General features: G+C 38.9%; 1 protein-coding gene across 1 annotated transcript; it reads left to right on the top strand.

The window, feature by feature from the left end:
- Positions 1–87: 87 nt before the first annotated feature.
- CCNJ (cyclin J) lies at positions 88–9,937 on the top strand. Its single transcript, XM_069019727.1, has 5 exons — positions 88–456; positions 2,199–2,409; positions 4,745–5,044; positions 5,136–5,295; positions 6,771–9,937. Exons 1-5 carry the CDS (start codon positions 388–390, stop codon positions 7,180–7,182), a joined length of 1,152 nt encoding a protein of 383 aa, XP_068875828.1. The 5' UTR covers positions 88–387; the 3' UTR covers positions 7,183–9,937.
- Positions 9,938–17,480: the final 7,543 nt, after the last annotated feature.

Here is a 17,480-nt window from a genome sequence, read left to right as displayed (position 1 = left end):
TGCGGGCGCTGCCCGGCTTTGTACACGCGCGGCCCTTTAACAATGGGCGCGGCGCGCGGCGCCGCGTGATGGCGGCGGAGCCCCGGGGCCGCCGCGCCGCGCTCGGGTGTCCCGGGCCGCGCCCCGCCGCCTCCCCCGCGGCCGCCACCACCTCCGCGACCCCCTCGCCCGGCCGTGCCCCGCGGCGGGAGAGGGCGGCTTAACGAGCCGCACTTGTGCCCCGCATGGCGGCCAGCTGGGCCGGGGGGCTGGGGGCGCCCCGCGGCAGCTGATCGCGGTTAACCGAGGGCGAGCCAGAAAGGGGCGAGGGTGGCGCTGCCCGTCCCGCCCTCAGCGAGTGCCGCTTCCTCCCCGGTGCCCGGGCCCGGGTGCCGCGCCGCGCCGCCGATGGAGCTGGAGGCGCAGTGGTGGACAGGACAGCTGGCGGCCGACATCCACCAAGCGCTTCGATACAAGGTAGCCGGGGGGGAGCCAGGCTGGGGGGCGGCCCCGGCGCCTTTGTGAGGCTCCGGCCATCGGAGCCGCCGCGGGGGCAGCGGGTGCAGACCGTGTGTGGGGCGGCCCCGTTCGGCCGCCGGGGCTCGGCGGAGTTGGCTTTTGTAAACTTGGGACTCGCTGTGTCTTCCCTTGGTGGGTGTTGGGGCCGTGTGTCCGCGGCCGTGACAGCTGATCGGAGCAGCCGGACTGTGCTCCCGCTGCACTCCGAAGGGCTCACGGTGCGCCCGGTGCTGCTCTTGGGACGTTTGCGTGGGTCCAGGTTTAAACTCGGCAGAAAGCATTGTGGTGTTATTGGAACAAAAATACCTGACCAAGCAAACAAAAAGCCAGTGAAAGAAACCCTGAGTGCATGAGGAATAGTAGAGGATTTAGGCAATTGCTTAGAAGTTGCTTCGACTGACTCAGAGTTGCTCTTCGGGACTATTTTCATAAAGCGCATCTTAACACCCGGGTTGAAAATCAGTTTACAGTGACTGAACCTACTAAAAAAGTGCTTTTGCTGCCTGATGTTACTCGATGAGCAGATTACTTTTCCCGGAGTCGTGACTGCTTTACTCTTTTTCAGTGATAGAGGGAAATAAGAGAAGGACAGGATCATTCATTTGCTACCAAAGTTATCTTTACTAAAGCTAAGCTAGTGCTGTGAAAGGTGAATTATGAAGCTTAGTAGGTGAGAAGTTTGTTTGTGGGGGTTTTATCACTTCAATAGATTGTTTCAAAACTATGAGTTTACATTAAAACGTGGAAAAATTTGTGTGACTCTATTCCAACTTGATGTCATTAAGTTAAATTAATCAAGTTAATTTTCGCTGGAAATGTAATTGTACTCAAAATCCTACTTAAACGCAGCATGTGGGTGCACGGTCTATCTCATAAATTTATTCATGATAACAGAGGACAGCACTGCTGTTCTGCTGCATACAAGAGAAGGTACTGGCTACTAGGCAGGAGCCTGGAGGAGGTGGGTTTTTTTTCCTACCAGTCCAAATTTTATATTCAAGATAGATCACGGTACAGATTTTTCTCAAATGTGGTGTTCATAGGACTTTTGTTTTGATGGGTCCTCCCCCAAATCTGAGACCGTGTGATCTTAACTAACTGCCTTAGAGCACACTGTAATCAGTCAGTGTGACATCAATTAGATTGCGTCAATGTTTTAACGTACACATGAAGCAAATGTTGGTTCATGTACACCCCATTCCTCTTCCTAAGGTTCAGCTGCCTGTCAGTGGCCTTTTCCTGAAGGCATCAGCAGGAGATTTGACAGCTCTAGAACATGCAAACACTTAAGTACAAAGTCTGGTTGCTCAGATTGAAGTGCAGCAAGAGACGGGTTGAGTTAAACTGTTGTACTTTGCATTGAAGCAGCTGAGGAATACTTGCATGCCCTTGCTGTACAGCCTTTGCAGCAGAGGTAATACAACAGACATGGTAAAAGCTGAAGTCACCCTGGGGAATTGCCCAATTGAAAGATGTTAAATTTTAAGTTGTGCAGAAACAAAGTATTTTTTAGTTGTTCTGTAATACAACAAATGGATTTTGTTCGCTGGAAAGGGATTCTGAAATGATGGGAACAGAAGGAAGAAGGGAGAAATCCTTTGAAATTTCCATTCTAAATATTAAAATATCAGCTGTATTAATCTGATACCACTTCAAACTTATTATTGTTTTAATAAAATTACTTGCTGCTGTCCATCTAGGAGCTGAAGCTGCCCTCTTACAAAGGCCAGTCTCCCCAGTTACACTTGAGAAGATACTTTGCAGACCTGATTGCCATTGTGAGCAACAGGTTCAGACTCTGTCCTGCTGCGCGACATCTGGCTGTGTATCTGCTGGACCTCTTCATGGACCGCTATGACATATCCACACAGCAACTGCATGTGGTGGCTCTTTCCTGCTTACTTCTAGCAAGTAAGTATGTGGCACCAAACTAGACTCATAGATTCTACTGCCAAATGCAAAGTGTGTCTTGGTGGGATAGAGCAGGTGGGGGGAACAAAGTAGTTATAAAAGAGGAGCAGTGTGTATTAGTTTGGCCCAATAGGTAGAGCATTTTTTTAGGTTTGTTTTGATTTCTGTTAGCACCTGATGGAACTGAGGTAGGAAAAAAACAAATGGTGATTAAAAACTAATGTTTATACTTGGAAACAAGTTATTCTGATGTGAACTTTAAGACCTGTGTTGTAGGAACAGAAAGACTGTCTTTCTAGGGGTATCTCAAAATAGGTAGGTCCTGTGCTGGAAATGAGAAATTTGCGTATCCGTGATAAAGAAAGAAATTAAATAAACTATGTGTAGACTGCACAGCATTCTGCTGATGGTGCTGTGTAGTTCTGGAATACTCCAGATTTTGTAAATTGCAATGTTACTTAAGCAAGCTAAGGCTAACATAAATCATGTGTTGTCACATACAAAATGTAATATAGGTAAAATACATCCATGAATGCACAGTACTCTGAAGATAGAATTAATTACAAATACTCATTATGAACAGTGCTGCTTATATTGACCTCAGCTAGATTCTTATGGTATGTATCCATGTTTCAACATTTGTTGAAACCCCTTTTCAATATCCCTGAAAAAATATGGGTGCAGTTTGCTGGGAAACCTGCTGGCACTTGTTCTTAAACCAATAGATGCAAAGAAACTGGTCCTGGCAGCAGAACTAACTGTTGGTTCAGTTTATGTTGATCTGTTTCTCTGAATCTATTCTCATTTTCTCCAATAAGGGCTCTAGGCCTGCTTTGCTACAAAACTGGAGTGCTGTGGTGTTGGACAGTTTTCATCTTTTCACTGCATCCTGTGTCCAGTAATACAGCTATTCAGCAGAACAGTTAAACCAGAAAAGGGTTGTTTCAGATTCTTCTGAGGGCAGACTTTGACTAGGTGCCACCAGCCAGTAATCTTCTCTTGGCAAAGGATGTTGTGCTGAGTATGAAAACGTTGCCTCAGAAACCACTGTAATCCATTTAGGAAAATGGATTTGCTTTGAACTAATGCCGGATTTTCAAATTAAATTCGTGTTCTGAAGAGGATTTTAATTTTTTTTCTTTTAAACGAACCACTGCTATCTTTCATGGCAAGCTGCAAGTAGAGATCTGAAGGCCTCGGGTACTCACTCTTCTGAGAAGCAGTGTATGGATTGCTTCAGAGAGAACCAAAATGCTGTTTTAAACTTTTGCCCTATGTGGCTTAAACAAGCAGTTTAGTCAGTGGTGTAATAAGTTATGACACTGTGATATACCTGATAAGGTTAAAGAAGTAATAAGAGAAATTATTATGTGACTCCTGAAGTTTTTATTTCTGTAATTACTGGTGTATGGGGAAACAAAAACTAACAGGCTGGCACTGGTATTGGATTAAGTCCTATATAAGTACCTCCACTGTTGAAAAAAGTAAACGTTCACGTATGTTCAGTCCTGCAAAACTCAAAGAATGTGCATTTACAACCTATCATGTAGTACTCAATAGAGAGTGTAAGATGGAAAGAATTTGCAATGAAATTGAAATAGCACAACCATATGTCAAACTGTATGGAAATGTGACACTTGTTTTTCTTATTAATGGGTTTTCTACATACACAATTTTGCTTTAGGCTAAAAACATACAGGCCTGACAAGTTAAAAGTCCAAGGAAGGTGGAAACAGTGTATGTGGCAGAGGGGGTTTTCATGTTGCTGAAATGCACTTGTTTGCCAGATCTCAAATGTAAAACTGCACCTACCATAGCAGGCATTAAAAGCAGCCAGGTTGGCTGGAGCTCTAGCTATGCTCTAATGAGTTTTAGACACAAAAAGGGTGTGCGGGGGCGGGAGGGTGATTAAAGCCAAATGCTCTTGTGGTGTGTTTGCCAAGTCACATCAAAGTGGTATTTCATTGATGATGGAGACACATTATACAATAATTTGGTGACAAAAACTTGCATATGCAATGTCAGTGATGTCCTAATATTCTGTTCTTGGCAGCTGGCTTCTGTGTGCCAGCATGGGAAAACCAACAGGAAACATGGCACTGCACAATATCCTACACAGTGTTTGACATTATCTGCTGAAATTTAGCCCGTTTTAGTACATACCCCTTTTTGTCTCTAATGACATATTCCTTATGAGCTTTGCATCTGCAGGAAAGTCTCAAGCTTGTTTGACATAGTAGAATTGAAATATGACCAACAAGACATTAGCTACAATCAATTTTATAGTTCATTTGTGCTGAACCTTTTTTTCCCTCCTCTTTCTGTTCATCTGAAGGTAAATTTGAAGAAAAGGAAGACAGTGTTCCCAAACTTGAACAGTTGAACAGCTTGGGTTGTATGACTAACATGAATTTGGTACTAACAAAACAGAATTTGCTTCATATGGAGTTGTTGTTGCTAGAAACATTTCAGTGGAATTTGTGCCTCCCAACTGCTGCTCATTTCATCGACTATTATCTTTCTATTGCTGTCCATGAGACTGATCTTCATGATGGCTGGCCAATGGTTTGCTTAGAGAAGACTAAGTTATATATGGCAAAATATGCCGATTACTTTCTGGAAGTATCATTGCAAGGTGAGTTACAGATTTCAGATAATGACTTCTGTGTTGTCTTGACAGACAGTGTTGAACTTAAATGAATCTTTTTCTCATTCCTTCTTTCTAGATCATGAATTTTTAAATTATGCCCCTTCTCTAGTTGCTACTGCATGTGTAGCTTCTTCAAGGATTATCTTGCGTCTCTCACCCACATGGCCTACCCGGCTGCATCACCTGACTGCCTACTCCTGGGACTTCCTGGTGCCATGTATTGAGCGACTCTTAATGTGAGTTAACAGCAGTGGCTTTTCTTAAGCCCATTTCTGCATCTGTTGTTATGCTTAACTGCTGCCAACAGTGCAATTACATTTCTTCATAAATTTCGATTCCTCTGTTCTAAAAATACTTATGTATTAGGGCACACATAAGTTTGGTAGATACATATTGTTAGGAAATAACTGTTTTGCTCTTTTCAAAAGAGAAATCTTTATCAGATCTAATCTCTTCCCTGTTCTTTCAACAAATAAACTTCTTCCTTGCATTTCCACTGAACATGTGCTTTGAGCATCTTAAATAGCTTGTTCCCAATCTTTCTAGCTTGCTCAGAGAGCAAAGAGATAGTGAAGAGTACCAAAGACATAGGAGCTTTCATAGAGAAGACTGTATGCCTTGGAAGTTCAAGGCATGCTCCAAACAGATGATGGATCAAACGTGCAGACCATTTGAGTGACCAGCTTTGGCAGGAGGAAATGACCAGGAGTTTGTATTTATTTTTGCTGTATCCATTTTTGTACTGTAGCTGACATGAAATAAAAATGCCAATGAATGCCAAGTGAACCTTCCTGGGAAGGCATGTTACATGTTACAGTCTGCTTTCTCTCTACAGAAATTTGCTCTTATCCAAGTCTAAACATAATTGTGATCAGTAGAAGCACAGCTGTATCTGGAAGAACAACAGCAGCCTTAGAAATGTGACATTATCACCCCTGATGGCCTCTGTTGGCTTCACCAATGTGGATAATGAAAGGAGTAGTACCTAAAACATGCAAGTTCTGTTGCAGAAGTGTTTTCAGTATTGCTCTGGAACAGAGGGAGGGCACCATCAAAATGTTAGCAATGAAACATGTAGGTGGCATCTGTTTAACATAGAATTGCATAGAATTGAGGAAGAGAGTGTGTCTAGATACATTCAGACAGGTGTAAATCAAAGGGAATTCAGGTGAGCCATACTGAATAGGCTAGAAAAAAGTGAGAGGAAGAAAAAAAAGTGTTTCTGCTCTCCAGAACAGGATCCTGTATGAATATACATATGATTTTTAAGTACTGTAATGTAGATACTATAAACCTTTCTGGTATCTTGTCTTTAGAAACCTTATGCTCTGTTTAACTTAAATGCAGTAGAAGCAGCAAGTTCAGGTTCTGGTAATCTGGCAATTTATTGGGCTAATAAAGTACAGTAGCAAACTCTATTGCACTGTAATTCTAGGTCCCGCTGTATTACATGTATTGTACTTGGCTTTTGTCTGTGTTTTTTATTGCTATGCAATGAAGTGAAATCCCAAAAAGAGAGACTGTACCCTAACCGAATTTTGAAACCTTAGGTGATTGTAAATGGTAGCTAAAACTATTTTATTTTTTTTAAAGCTTTGGAAGCTGTCCAATATTTGCAGCATTTTTAGAGTGCTCTTAAATGTTAACTCAAAAGAGTTTAAATTACATTAATATCTATTTTGATGCATTTTGTCTTTTCAATTTGTTTTAGTGCGCATGATAATGACGTGAAGGAAGCAAACAAGCAGAAAGGACAACAGGCTCAGTCTGCCCAACACGCTGTATTTCAGCCCCCAGCTCCAAGTGCCCAGCAGGCCAATGCTCAGCAGCACGTACCACAGTATCTCCAGGCTCATCAGTCTTCATTACCGTACCACCACCCAGCATCACAGCAGCAAAGCTGCCAGCAGATATTATCATCCACTCACACAGCCTCTTACCCACTGCAGACTTGCCCTGCTGCCTTACAGACCAGTGCTCAGGCTCGAGGCCACGTACAGACCGGTGCTGCCATGTCGCTGGCTGTGCCGCTGGAAGTGAAGCCGTGCATAAGTGTCTCCTACAACCGGACATACCAAGTGAATGGACGATATTCCTGTATTACTCCCTGCTTTGAGAGGTGATAAGTACAAAATGGTTTTGTGCTTCTTTGTTCAGGGCGCAGAGTTGTGTGGCAAATGGTTTCATTTTTTTGTTAAACCTCAAAAAAGTTTGAGGGCAAAAAATTGAATAAAAAAAGGTGTCTTCCCAGAAAAAAAGCAGCTGGATTGGCAACCAGTACCACAGCTCAAATAACAGACTGTAAAAAATTAGCACACAGGCCATCCTCTAAAAAAGAATTTGTATGCTTGGGGATAATAAGTTCTTACTCTGACACTCAGAATATTCTGCTTCTAATGTGTGTTGATGAAATACTTCTCAAAAGAAAAACTGCTGTGAACTAACTACAGACTCACCTTTTAATGAAGGAGATATGCAGTATTATTTTGAAGACATTTGTCATACCACCGTACAGTATTAACACTTTATACTGACTGAAACTTAAGAATCCACTGAATGCCAGACTTCTACAGGTACATGGAGATCACAGGAAGAAACAATTCTCATGTGGCTAACTCCATACTCTTGCCCCTTTTTCACCACTTGTATTGGTTATTTGCTTTAGGCTAAGGCATGTGAATTAACTGGTATTTTGGCTAGTTTTTTAAGTTTTGTACTTTACAGGACAGACAATATATTTTTGCCTCTTTTATCCTCCCTATCTTTTTTGTGTTTAAAGTAACTCTTTCATACTAACTCAGGGACTTTTCTACTCATTACTCTGTGCTGCTGGTTTGTACACTATTTGGGTATAACTCGGGGAAGGAAGGCAGAGAGGGAAGAGACTATAGCAAGTGGAGTGGCTTTTCTTCAGGGCATCTATGCAGAGTACCAAAGGGATATGTTAGAGTTCACAGAATGTAGATGTGAACTACTGCCCAGCAGTGTGGTAATTGAAGAAAAGAAAGTTTCAGCTGAACTTGTACTGTACCAGAACTACTACAGTGCTGTGATTCCTCTGTATACACACATACACAAACACATGAATATTATTAACCAACAGAAAGCATCCTCCAGTTGTACTGACAGTATCATCCCTACAGAAAAAGTACAGTTCAATGCTGACAGAAATCCAGTTCTGTCAGGCTTATAGTGGAGGGAAACTCTCAGGTAATAAAGGGGCAACTTTTTCTTCTACTATTTGGGAGTTCTAGAACAAGATACAGAGATTTGCTCTTCCAAATGGGTGGATCAAAAATATTTTGCAGAGTGATCTGCTTCATCACAAGTAAGGTGCTAATTACATAACTCTGTGGAATTACACTATCTCCTGTGGAGTGGATAGTCTGAGGGTAGAAAGCTTCATTCATCCACCTCTTGGATGGAAGCTATGGTAGAGATATTAATGGAGATGGTTTTGGGGTTTTTTTGTGTGTTTGTTGGGGTGTTTGTTTTGTTTTGGTTTTTAAATACAAGAAGATATCGGACTTCCTCCTGTGCTAGAATACGGGAGGAAGTGGTATGAATGGCAGGATTCTTACTACTTTAAAATATCTTTATAGTCTACGGGCTTAAGGCTTTTTTTTGGTTGTTTCATTGTTTTACCATCTTCCCCCGTCTTAGTGGCAGCACTTAAAATAGTGTACCATCAAATGACACTGAATTATTGTGACTCTTACAGAAACTGTTTTGAAAGCAGGGGCAATTAAGTTACATTATCAATATGAAGATGAAGGCTTTATCACCATAATGTTCAGAATGGAGGGAAGACGGCTTTGTTCATTCTTCCTGGGGCTAAATTATAATATGCTACAAAAACCTATTTATTGTTTAGGAGAAGAAATCCTCTTTCTCTTGTTTTGTCTTTTAAATCCCAGTTTTTGTTGTGGGTTTTTGTGGCATAGATGTGCAGGTCAAGAAGAATAGGAGGGTGAATGGAGAAGATGACTCTCTTTTATCCTAGAGAATCAACTTTGAAATAGGCATAGTGTGATCAATTCCTCATTAAAATGCAAGTTGGTTTGGGTTCTTTTCCTCTCCTCTCTTCATCTCTTAATAAATATTTCCCCATGTCTGAGAGTAGTGTTAAGTAGAGACTTTCCACCTCATAAGATGCCATGCTTTTTACTCGGCACTGTTACCCATTTTAGAGGGAAATGGACTTCTTTCTGCTGGTTTCATTTTGTTGCAATGCTGTATCCAAGTCCTCAGTGCTCTAACTACCTCTGATGCTATGAATGTACAGTCTTGTAATAGACCATGACTTGAAATAACAGCAGATGCCTGTAGCATTTTTCTTCTGTAAAATCTTTCCATCAGCTAACTTGTCATCTTTTTTTGTGACACAGCAGTATAGGTTCTTCTTTTTGGGGGTATTAGTAAATTTATCCCATAGGCATTTGATATATAAAAATTTAACTAATACTTAACACTGGAATTATAATGGGTGGGGGGCTTATTCAGTTAGTTAATACCACAGATTTACATTTAATAGGGTATTGTTAATTTGACTATTTTAAGACATTAGGTCAATTGTAAAAAGATACACTACATGCTGTTTGTTTTTAATTTATTACTTAGTCTGAGTTTTTTTCTGACACTACAGCTGCATCATGATGACAGAAAATGTACACTGAACAGTTTCAATCTATATTATTTAAAAGGGCTTTATCAGTGTACATTAAAAATACACTGTTCTTACTATTAGAACCAAAATGTGTTTTTTATGGCATAAATAAGAATGGTGCTTCTAAATGCAAAATGTCCAAAACAATGGAATCTTTGTGAGTGCTATGCATTCAACTTATTTTTTAAAATAAAACTAGTTTTGAGTAAGAAGGCTCCAGAGTGTATTATGCTTTGTATTATGGTTTTTTTTAAAAATATGTAAACTGTCTTACCCTGTGTATGGCCTGAAGCTGTAAGGACTTCTTTCTCTCCCTTCCCCCTTGTTTTCTGTGACATATCATAAGCTTCAAGAACACTCTGACTTCACAATTGAAAAAAAAAATAGGAAGGAAATCATGCAGGAAGGGGCTTTAAAACTAAGTGCAGCCCCAGCATACGCTAAGTATTGTACACTTCAACAATGAGTCTAGTACACAGCTGTAACAAAGAAATAAAGAACAAAAGAACTTGAGTAGTTCAAGAGCCAGTGGGTGCATTCATTTTGTTCTCATACAAAAAAGCAACCATTAATACTGACAATCTCAGATTTCTAATACTAGAAATCATTTAGGAGATGTGGGAATAGCCTCTTGTCAAGAGCTACAAGCACTTGTGTTATTTACAATAGCTGTGAAGGCTCAGTCATGCTGCAGGCACCATAAAATCACATGATGTGTCCTAGCACAAATATTTTTGATTGTTTTGAACTTCTGATAGCTGCTGCTTACTAGAAGAAGTTCTATTTCTTCCTAACACTTTGCACATTTGGTATTTGTAACAAGGCTGTGACTATGGCTAGAGTCTCAAAAATTAATATGCTTGCTTAGAATTTAATTTGTCTGAAGGCAGAAAATGAAATTGTGAGGCCTCTTAGCTTTCATTCCATTTAGGAATAAAGCACTGATTGTGAAAACCTTTTTGGAGGATATAGAGCCAGAGGGAGAGCAAGCTCTACTCTATCCTAGTAAGGAACAGGGGCAATGCTCTAATATAATGATGGCATGCATATTACATGGATACTTTGATCTGGAAAGTTTTGTCCTCACTCTTGAAGTCAAGTCTGTCTAGACTGTGGCCTTGAAATCTCAAGTTTGCCTTTTTTTTTTTTCACTGTAATTACAAAATAGGAGCTACCCATGACATTTATGAGTCTCCTAACAACTACAAGGACTGCCAAATACTTTTCAACATTTCAGCAGCAGTCTCAGATTTGAAATTGCAAGTCTGAAGCTATTTTTGTGTTTGTACATAACAAGAAAAGCCTTATCTCTGCTTCCCATGACCCAGGTTCATTATTTATTTTAAATAGGAGGATATTTATAGTCTTCCACCACTGCAAATTTAGGTTAAAATACAAAATTTAAAGTCAACATTTTAGTGACTGACACATCACCAGAAATAAAAACTTTTTGCAACTGTAATACTGTGGTTAAAATACATATAAGCCAGAAAGTAATGTAGTATCCTCCTTTAATAATTTATTAACTCTGCATTCTGAATGTTCACAGGAGCAAAAGTCTTGTGAGTAGATAAGGCCTTATCTGAGTGAGTGCTAGTGCCCAGTTGGTTGTCTTGTATTAAAAGGTTGTCAACAGTAATTTTTCAAAACACCAAGTAAAGCAGCAATAACAAAATACACAGTTATTTTTAGTCTCCATCTCCGTGGTATTTTAGAAGTTAGGGCACAAGTACAGTTGTGAAGCTTACAGTTTGCTCTTTCCCAGAATTAAATGTTATGTAAGAAATTTCTATAACTTCAACAAACAAGACATGCATTCTGACAAAAGAAAGCATTTGCTACTGAACATTCAAAAAAAAAAACCCCAAACCAAATAATGTGTAACTGAATAATTAAAGAACATCTCTAAAGAAAGTAGCTTCAGGTTTTAAAAATTCTCTGGGATCTGGGATATCTCTGCCAGTCCTACCAAGAGAAGAAGGGGAAAGTTAAGGAAGAGTTCTAGTGTTAAAAGTGCAAATCTGAGATTCAGTATATAATCTTCACATTCATCACAAGTCTGTTAAAATTGTTACCAGACCCATTCGCTGGTGTGTGCATTCAAAGACTGCTTACAAATATTACTTGCTTTTCTTTGAACACTTGAATTTATTCTCTTGAAAGAGCAAGATGAAGGAATACTTCCATAGAACAACCCATTAAAGCGCTCTTAAAATATGTATTTTCCATATTCTATGAATTATTTAAGAGACCACGCTAAGGTTATATATTCTATAGGAATTTTTTCATGCTAGTCAGTTATTAATTACTAGATTTACAGCTATTAGAATACCAATTTATAATGTATTCCACAGATAATATATAGTTAGAATCTTCTTATAACAAATAACAAATTTATTTTGCACATTTTGCAACTGAAAAGCAACAGGAACTTTGTTTTGAGACATAATTTAACTAAAGGATACTTATTCCTGCTTGATCAGAGAAACTCAAGTACACCCACAAAAAAAGTATTATTTGGATATGGCTAAAAATGAATTTCAAGAGAAAATTCTTTGCTGGGAATTTTGGAAAAATGAGTGCCAGGTTGGCACTCATACTGCAAATGCATGTATAGCATTTATCAACAACCATTCTCTAGTTAAAACCTTTTAACATATAAAAAGTGCTCTACTGCATGTACAGTGCTTCTAGTTAAAGTGAAGCATTTTACAATTACCAGTTATGAACTTGGTTACTTACCTGGTAACCAAGCTCTAACTTTTCAAGAATTATTTTCTCGTTAAACACCTTTTTCTATGCACCTTCAGGTATCTAGGTATCTTTACCATATTTAAGAAAACAAAGAATATATGTAAAGCATTGCTTAGAAATTTTCAGAAAATTAAAACATAAAATTGAAGTAACTGAAAATTATTGTATGCACAGTTACACTATGGATGTTTCAGTACTCGGGCTCACCAGGTTGGGTACTTCAACACTTGCCCTCCCTTCAGTTTGACCTACAGATTTATTAATGAGACTCCATGCAGAAGAGAAAGACAGATTGTCAATCTACCTGCTATCAACACAATGTCAGGAAAGACTTTGCCAAATGGTGTTCTGCTTTACCCTCTCCAACCACCTACCAAGTACGTTACTTGTAGAAGACTTCTCTATTTATTTTGTTTGTTTTTAAAACACCAGCAGCAGCAAGGCTTTCCTAAGTACTGCTGTATGCTTGGATGCACAGATTTTGCAGGAGTGATGCTCCAGACAGCATCGCTGCAGATCTCCAGAGGTGGAGAAATTCTTCAGAAATACCACAGAGCCTCAGTTTTCAGGGAAAGTGCCTGTATTTTGGAGAGCAGGTCTATGCTTCTGACCTTGCATCCCATCTCAGCGCTCTTATCTTAGCTCATGTTTGCTGTGGTGCAGTAAGGACAACCTCCAAGGACTTAGATATTCCATACCCTTTTAGCAGAGATTATGAATACCTCAAAGACTATCTGCATTGAAAGATGAAGGAGTGGGTGCGTGGCCAGGCATCCAAAAGACTGCTGAATGACAAATGTGAAAATTGTATCAGGCCCTACTGGGGAACAGGTTCTCTAACTAGTAGGAAAGTCCCCTTCACACTTCTGTACCTGGGTTTAGGTTATGTGCTCTAAAGGGATCCTCCCTCAACACAGAGGTGGTTGTAAGTCTCTTTTGGGAATTTCTTGTAAAGTATCTTAAGACTTGAGAGAACTAGTTGGTAAAACTGTAGCAAGCATGCAGCACTACACCTACGGGAGACTATAAAGAATTTTTTCCACTTCCTCGATCAACCTGACACAAAACTAGGTTGGAAGCACTTCCATTGCCACTTTGTCTTGGAAAAAACTGCCTGTTTTGTTTGTTTCCACAAGCCATCCCTGTTTATATATTCCTGTTTACACTTAATGTTAGTACATGCCTTGGTTTATTTTTAACAGGAAACCATCCTATCTCCACATTCCTAAATTCTCCCCATTGACAAAGCAGTCAGTATTCTGGAGAGGATAAAAAAGTATCAAACTGCTTATAACATGTCCCCTTGCAATACAGCCCCATTAAGAGGTTCCAAAAGAATTTTTCTAGAGTTAGTACAAATGCCATGTTCCCTCCTGTATCAACACAAAATGGATAACAGAAATTATGTGTACTTCCATTAGAAAAGAAGTAAAAAGGCTGTTTAGCTTCCTTACATACTTGCAGTAATATAAAACAGATTTGAAGCAGCACTTTCTTCCACAACCTTTTACAAATTACTCTCTTTCCTCTGGAAAAAAGGTGCAGGACATCTCGGAATAAATCTAAGTCTTTCATATGTCAAAAGAAAAATTACAGCAAAAATCACAGCTGTATCAAATACTACTGTACGTTGAAAAAACAGGATTAAAGGCATCAACTTCCGTAAGTATTTAATTTTACCTCACTTACAATTGCAGTTGACTGCACAGACAAATTGAAAAAAATGGTATTGCTTAAAAGCAGATTCTAAGACCAAACAGCAGAGGGATGCAAAATAATAAGACAAAGACAAAACTGGTGTTCTTATGCATCTCGCCGTTATTTAAAAAAAAATAAAAGCAAGGAACGTTAAGTAGAACTGAAGGCAATATATTTAAATCAAAATTAACTAGAACAAATTATCACAGCTTTCAATGAGGGCAAGAGCTTAGCAGGATTTTCAAGAGATTAAGCCCTTACATAGCTAATGAAATCATTCAGGATTTAAGCCAAATACTAATGGAGGTAAGGAAGAAATATCTCTAAATGCAAATTAGTCAATAGGGTCTATGATGGGATTTCTTGCACCTTCCACTCGGTGAATCTGATTAAATACAGAAAGCAGAGGACTTTCCTAGATTGGACACAGTAAAGCAGTTACTTTTCAATACAATTTAATAGGTATAATAGGTTCAGTTCTGCTGAGCACTGCATATGCTGTGTGTGCTTTCCTAGGCACAGAAATAAAGATGTGCAAACATTTATTGAATTAAAGACTTACTTCTAAAACAGACATTCCCAAAAGCACGCATTCTTTAAAAAACATCTATAGGAATTATGATAAAAATTACATTTTACTGGTTCAGCTTCCACAGCCACTACTAGCAAGTTGTCAATTACAGTATTAAATTGTCAGTCAAAGACTGGGACTCAAAGATCCTTGTGGGTCCCTTCCAACTCAGAATGTTCTGTGAATCTGTGAAATTCACAAATTCTGCTTTTTTACTTGATGCTAAAATAACTTAAATAAGTTGGGACCAACATTCAATAGCTCTTGTGACACATTCAGCACTTTTAATACAGTTCATTAATAAAACACTTTTTCCTCCATTGTTAAACCTCAAGTTATTATTTATTCTGTTTGGAAATTGTGCTTTACATTTCCTTTAGAAATGCATGCTCTTTGAAGAACTATTTCTTTTAGTATCCTATAAACAAGAACAGACAAATTACTTTGATTTGAAACTTCAAAGCCTGACTACAGAGGAAAATTATGTAGGTAAATAATATTATGTGCTCCAAGGCTTTAGGAAATAAATGTCTAATTCAAGGTGTATCCAAGTAAAAGTTGTGGTATAGTCACATGAAATGCACTACAATTACTGTATTTTTGCTCACAGGTCTGCATTATATAAAATCATTTTAATACAGTGTAAAATATGGTGTTTAAGGTATTAAATCCATTTGATTCCTATTATATCACTTGAAATAAAAGGAAATTTTAATTATTTATATCTTCCTCAAAGGATTCTACTTGCTAAGTTCTGTAAAAAGACACCAACACTTGACAGAAGAACAGTAGTGGACTTTTCCCAGGGGGACATGTCCTGTGACAAATTATCTTGGGAAGCACTCTTCTAGTCTCAGAGAAGTAGAATAGAAATCTTGGAATGATGCACTTAAACATTTACAATCTAAGGAACTTATAAATTTAAATGGACTTGGTAGTGTTAACTTTACAGTTGGACTTGTTGAACTTCAGGGTCTTTTCCAACCTACATGATTCTGTGGTTCTATTCTATCATGCTAAAACATCTAATATTCTGCAATTCACTTTCCATGACCCTACTCAAATTGAAAAAGTTAAAAGTTGTTTAAATCTTATTTAAATAAAAGGACTCTAAAATAGCCTATTAAACATTTTATTGCAAACAGCCATTTTCTAAATACCCCTTAATTCAATTTTTTCTTCCAAACTTCCTACTGTGTATATGCTTAAAATAGGCATCAGCTATGGCTGAACATAGATTCTGGAGCTTGAATAGAATAGAATCCAAATATTGTGAGTGAACTTTCTATTCTTCTTGGAATTCTTTGTTTTGCTCAGACAAACTTCATTTCAGTTCTTCCTTGAGGCCTTCATGCTTTTCTCACCATGAGGGAAACATGCCAGCACCTTTCATTGTAGTCACAAATCAGACAAAGAAGTGTTTCCTAAAAAGGTTTTGGGAAAAGTTGGTTTTGGAATCCTGCTACCAAAGTGAGGAGTTGTCTTCCTATCAGCTACAAGACATACAGAGACACCAAGAGTTCTCACAAACACAAATACCCACTGTAGCTGTTGTTACAATATGTATTATTGGACACTGTAGAATGTCATCACTCTGGAAACCTTATCACCTTGCTTTTATAACAATCAAATCTCCTACAGAATTTTGCAAGTACCACAGAAATATTTTATATTTAATTTTGCATGACTTTCAATTGCTCCAGAGGAACTGAGAAGAGAATGATAACTGACCCAAGCCAGTTCTTTCTCATATGAGTGGCCACTGTGAAACTTAAAATACATCCTATCAAAAGTAAAGATGATACAACTGTGAACACAAAGTTAAAACTATTTATTGGCAGACTGAACAAGAAGCAACCATGCTGCTGGTATAGATACCAGAACTGGTTCCTCATATGCTAGCTTGGATCTAGCCAGTTTTCTTAGCTCAAGACGGAGCGTGGAGCTGATGCAGTTGTATAATTTCCAAGGCCCGCAGAAGTCAGACATAACTTTCATATACTATTGTACTTTGAAGTAAGCACTGCTGGATCCAAAATGATGCTGTGCAGTTCAAAGACTCAAGAGTCCTAAGCTCAGAGTTCACCTTTTCAAACTGCTACAAAAATGACCTCTAGCAAAAAAAAAAAAAAACAACAAAACCATAGAAGAGCAAAATAACTATTCCAAATTATAGTTGCAGTATCCTAGAGCAACTTCAGTATCAGTTGAAGGGTTTTCAGTGTTGTGAGCACTTTCTCATTTCACCACCCCTCAAACCTCCCTTCTCATGTAAAGAGAAGCTGTCTGCTTCACATCAAAGCATCTGGAAAGTTCCCTCTGATGACAGATTTGAACTATCTGGAGAACAGTAACACAGCAATATAGGAGAAGGTTGTCATAACCGAAAATATGGAAACAGAAGTCTTGTAAAGGCATCTGGAGCTCAGCACAGAGAAAGGTCAAAACTTTAAAATACTATAAAGGCAGAGATGTCAGGTTCTGGTTATACAGGTAAAGCTACAATAGTAGTGTTTTTCTGCCACCTACTGATACCTTCCAACTCCCTTTTTACCTGGCAGTTTACTCGTAACATATTCTATAGATGAATAGGTGACTCAGCTGCTTCTGACATCTGCTCAAGCAATTATAAATTTCTTTGGAATTACTGGAATTTTTTCATTTACAGCCCTTCAAGTAAGCACAAGATGAATAGCTCTGTGCATGGCTGCCACTGACAGGACAGCACTATT

The sequence above is a fragment of the Aphelocoma coerulescens genome, chromosome 6, assembly GCF_041296385.1.
Source record: "Aphelocoma coerulescens isolate FSJ_1873_10779 chromosome 6, UR_Acoe_1.0, whole genome shotgun sequence".
Classification (NCBI taxonomy): Eukaryota; Metazoa; Chordata; class Aves; order Passeriformes; family Corvidae; genus Aphelocoma; species Aphelocoma coerulescens.
The sequence above is the reverse complement of the archived record's forward strand: the minus strand, read 5'-3'. Positions and strand labels throughout refer to the sequence as shown.

Excerpts from the sequence above, each read along its gene's own strand:
- CCNJ (XM_069019727.1), top strand. The coding sequence starts at position 388 with ATGGAGCTGGAGGCGCAGTGGTGGACAGGACAGCTGGCGGCCGACATC. Across the intron at positions 457-2,198 it reads ACCAAGCGCTTCGATACAAG|GAGCTGAAGCTGCCCTCTTA; the intron begins GTAGCCGGGGGG and ends CTGTCCATCTAG. Across the intron at positions 5,045-5,135 it reads TCTGGAAGTATCATTGCAAG|ATCATGAATTTTTAAATTAT; the intron begins GTGAGTTACAGA and ends CCTTCTTTCTAG.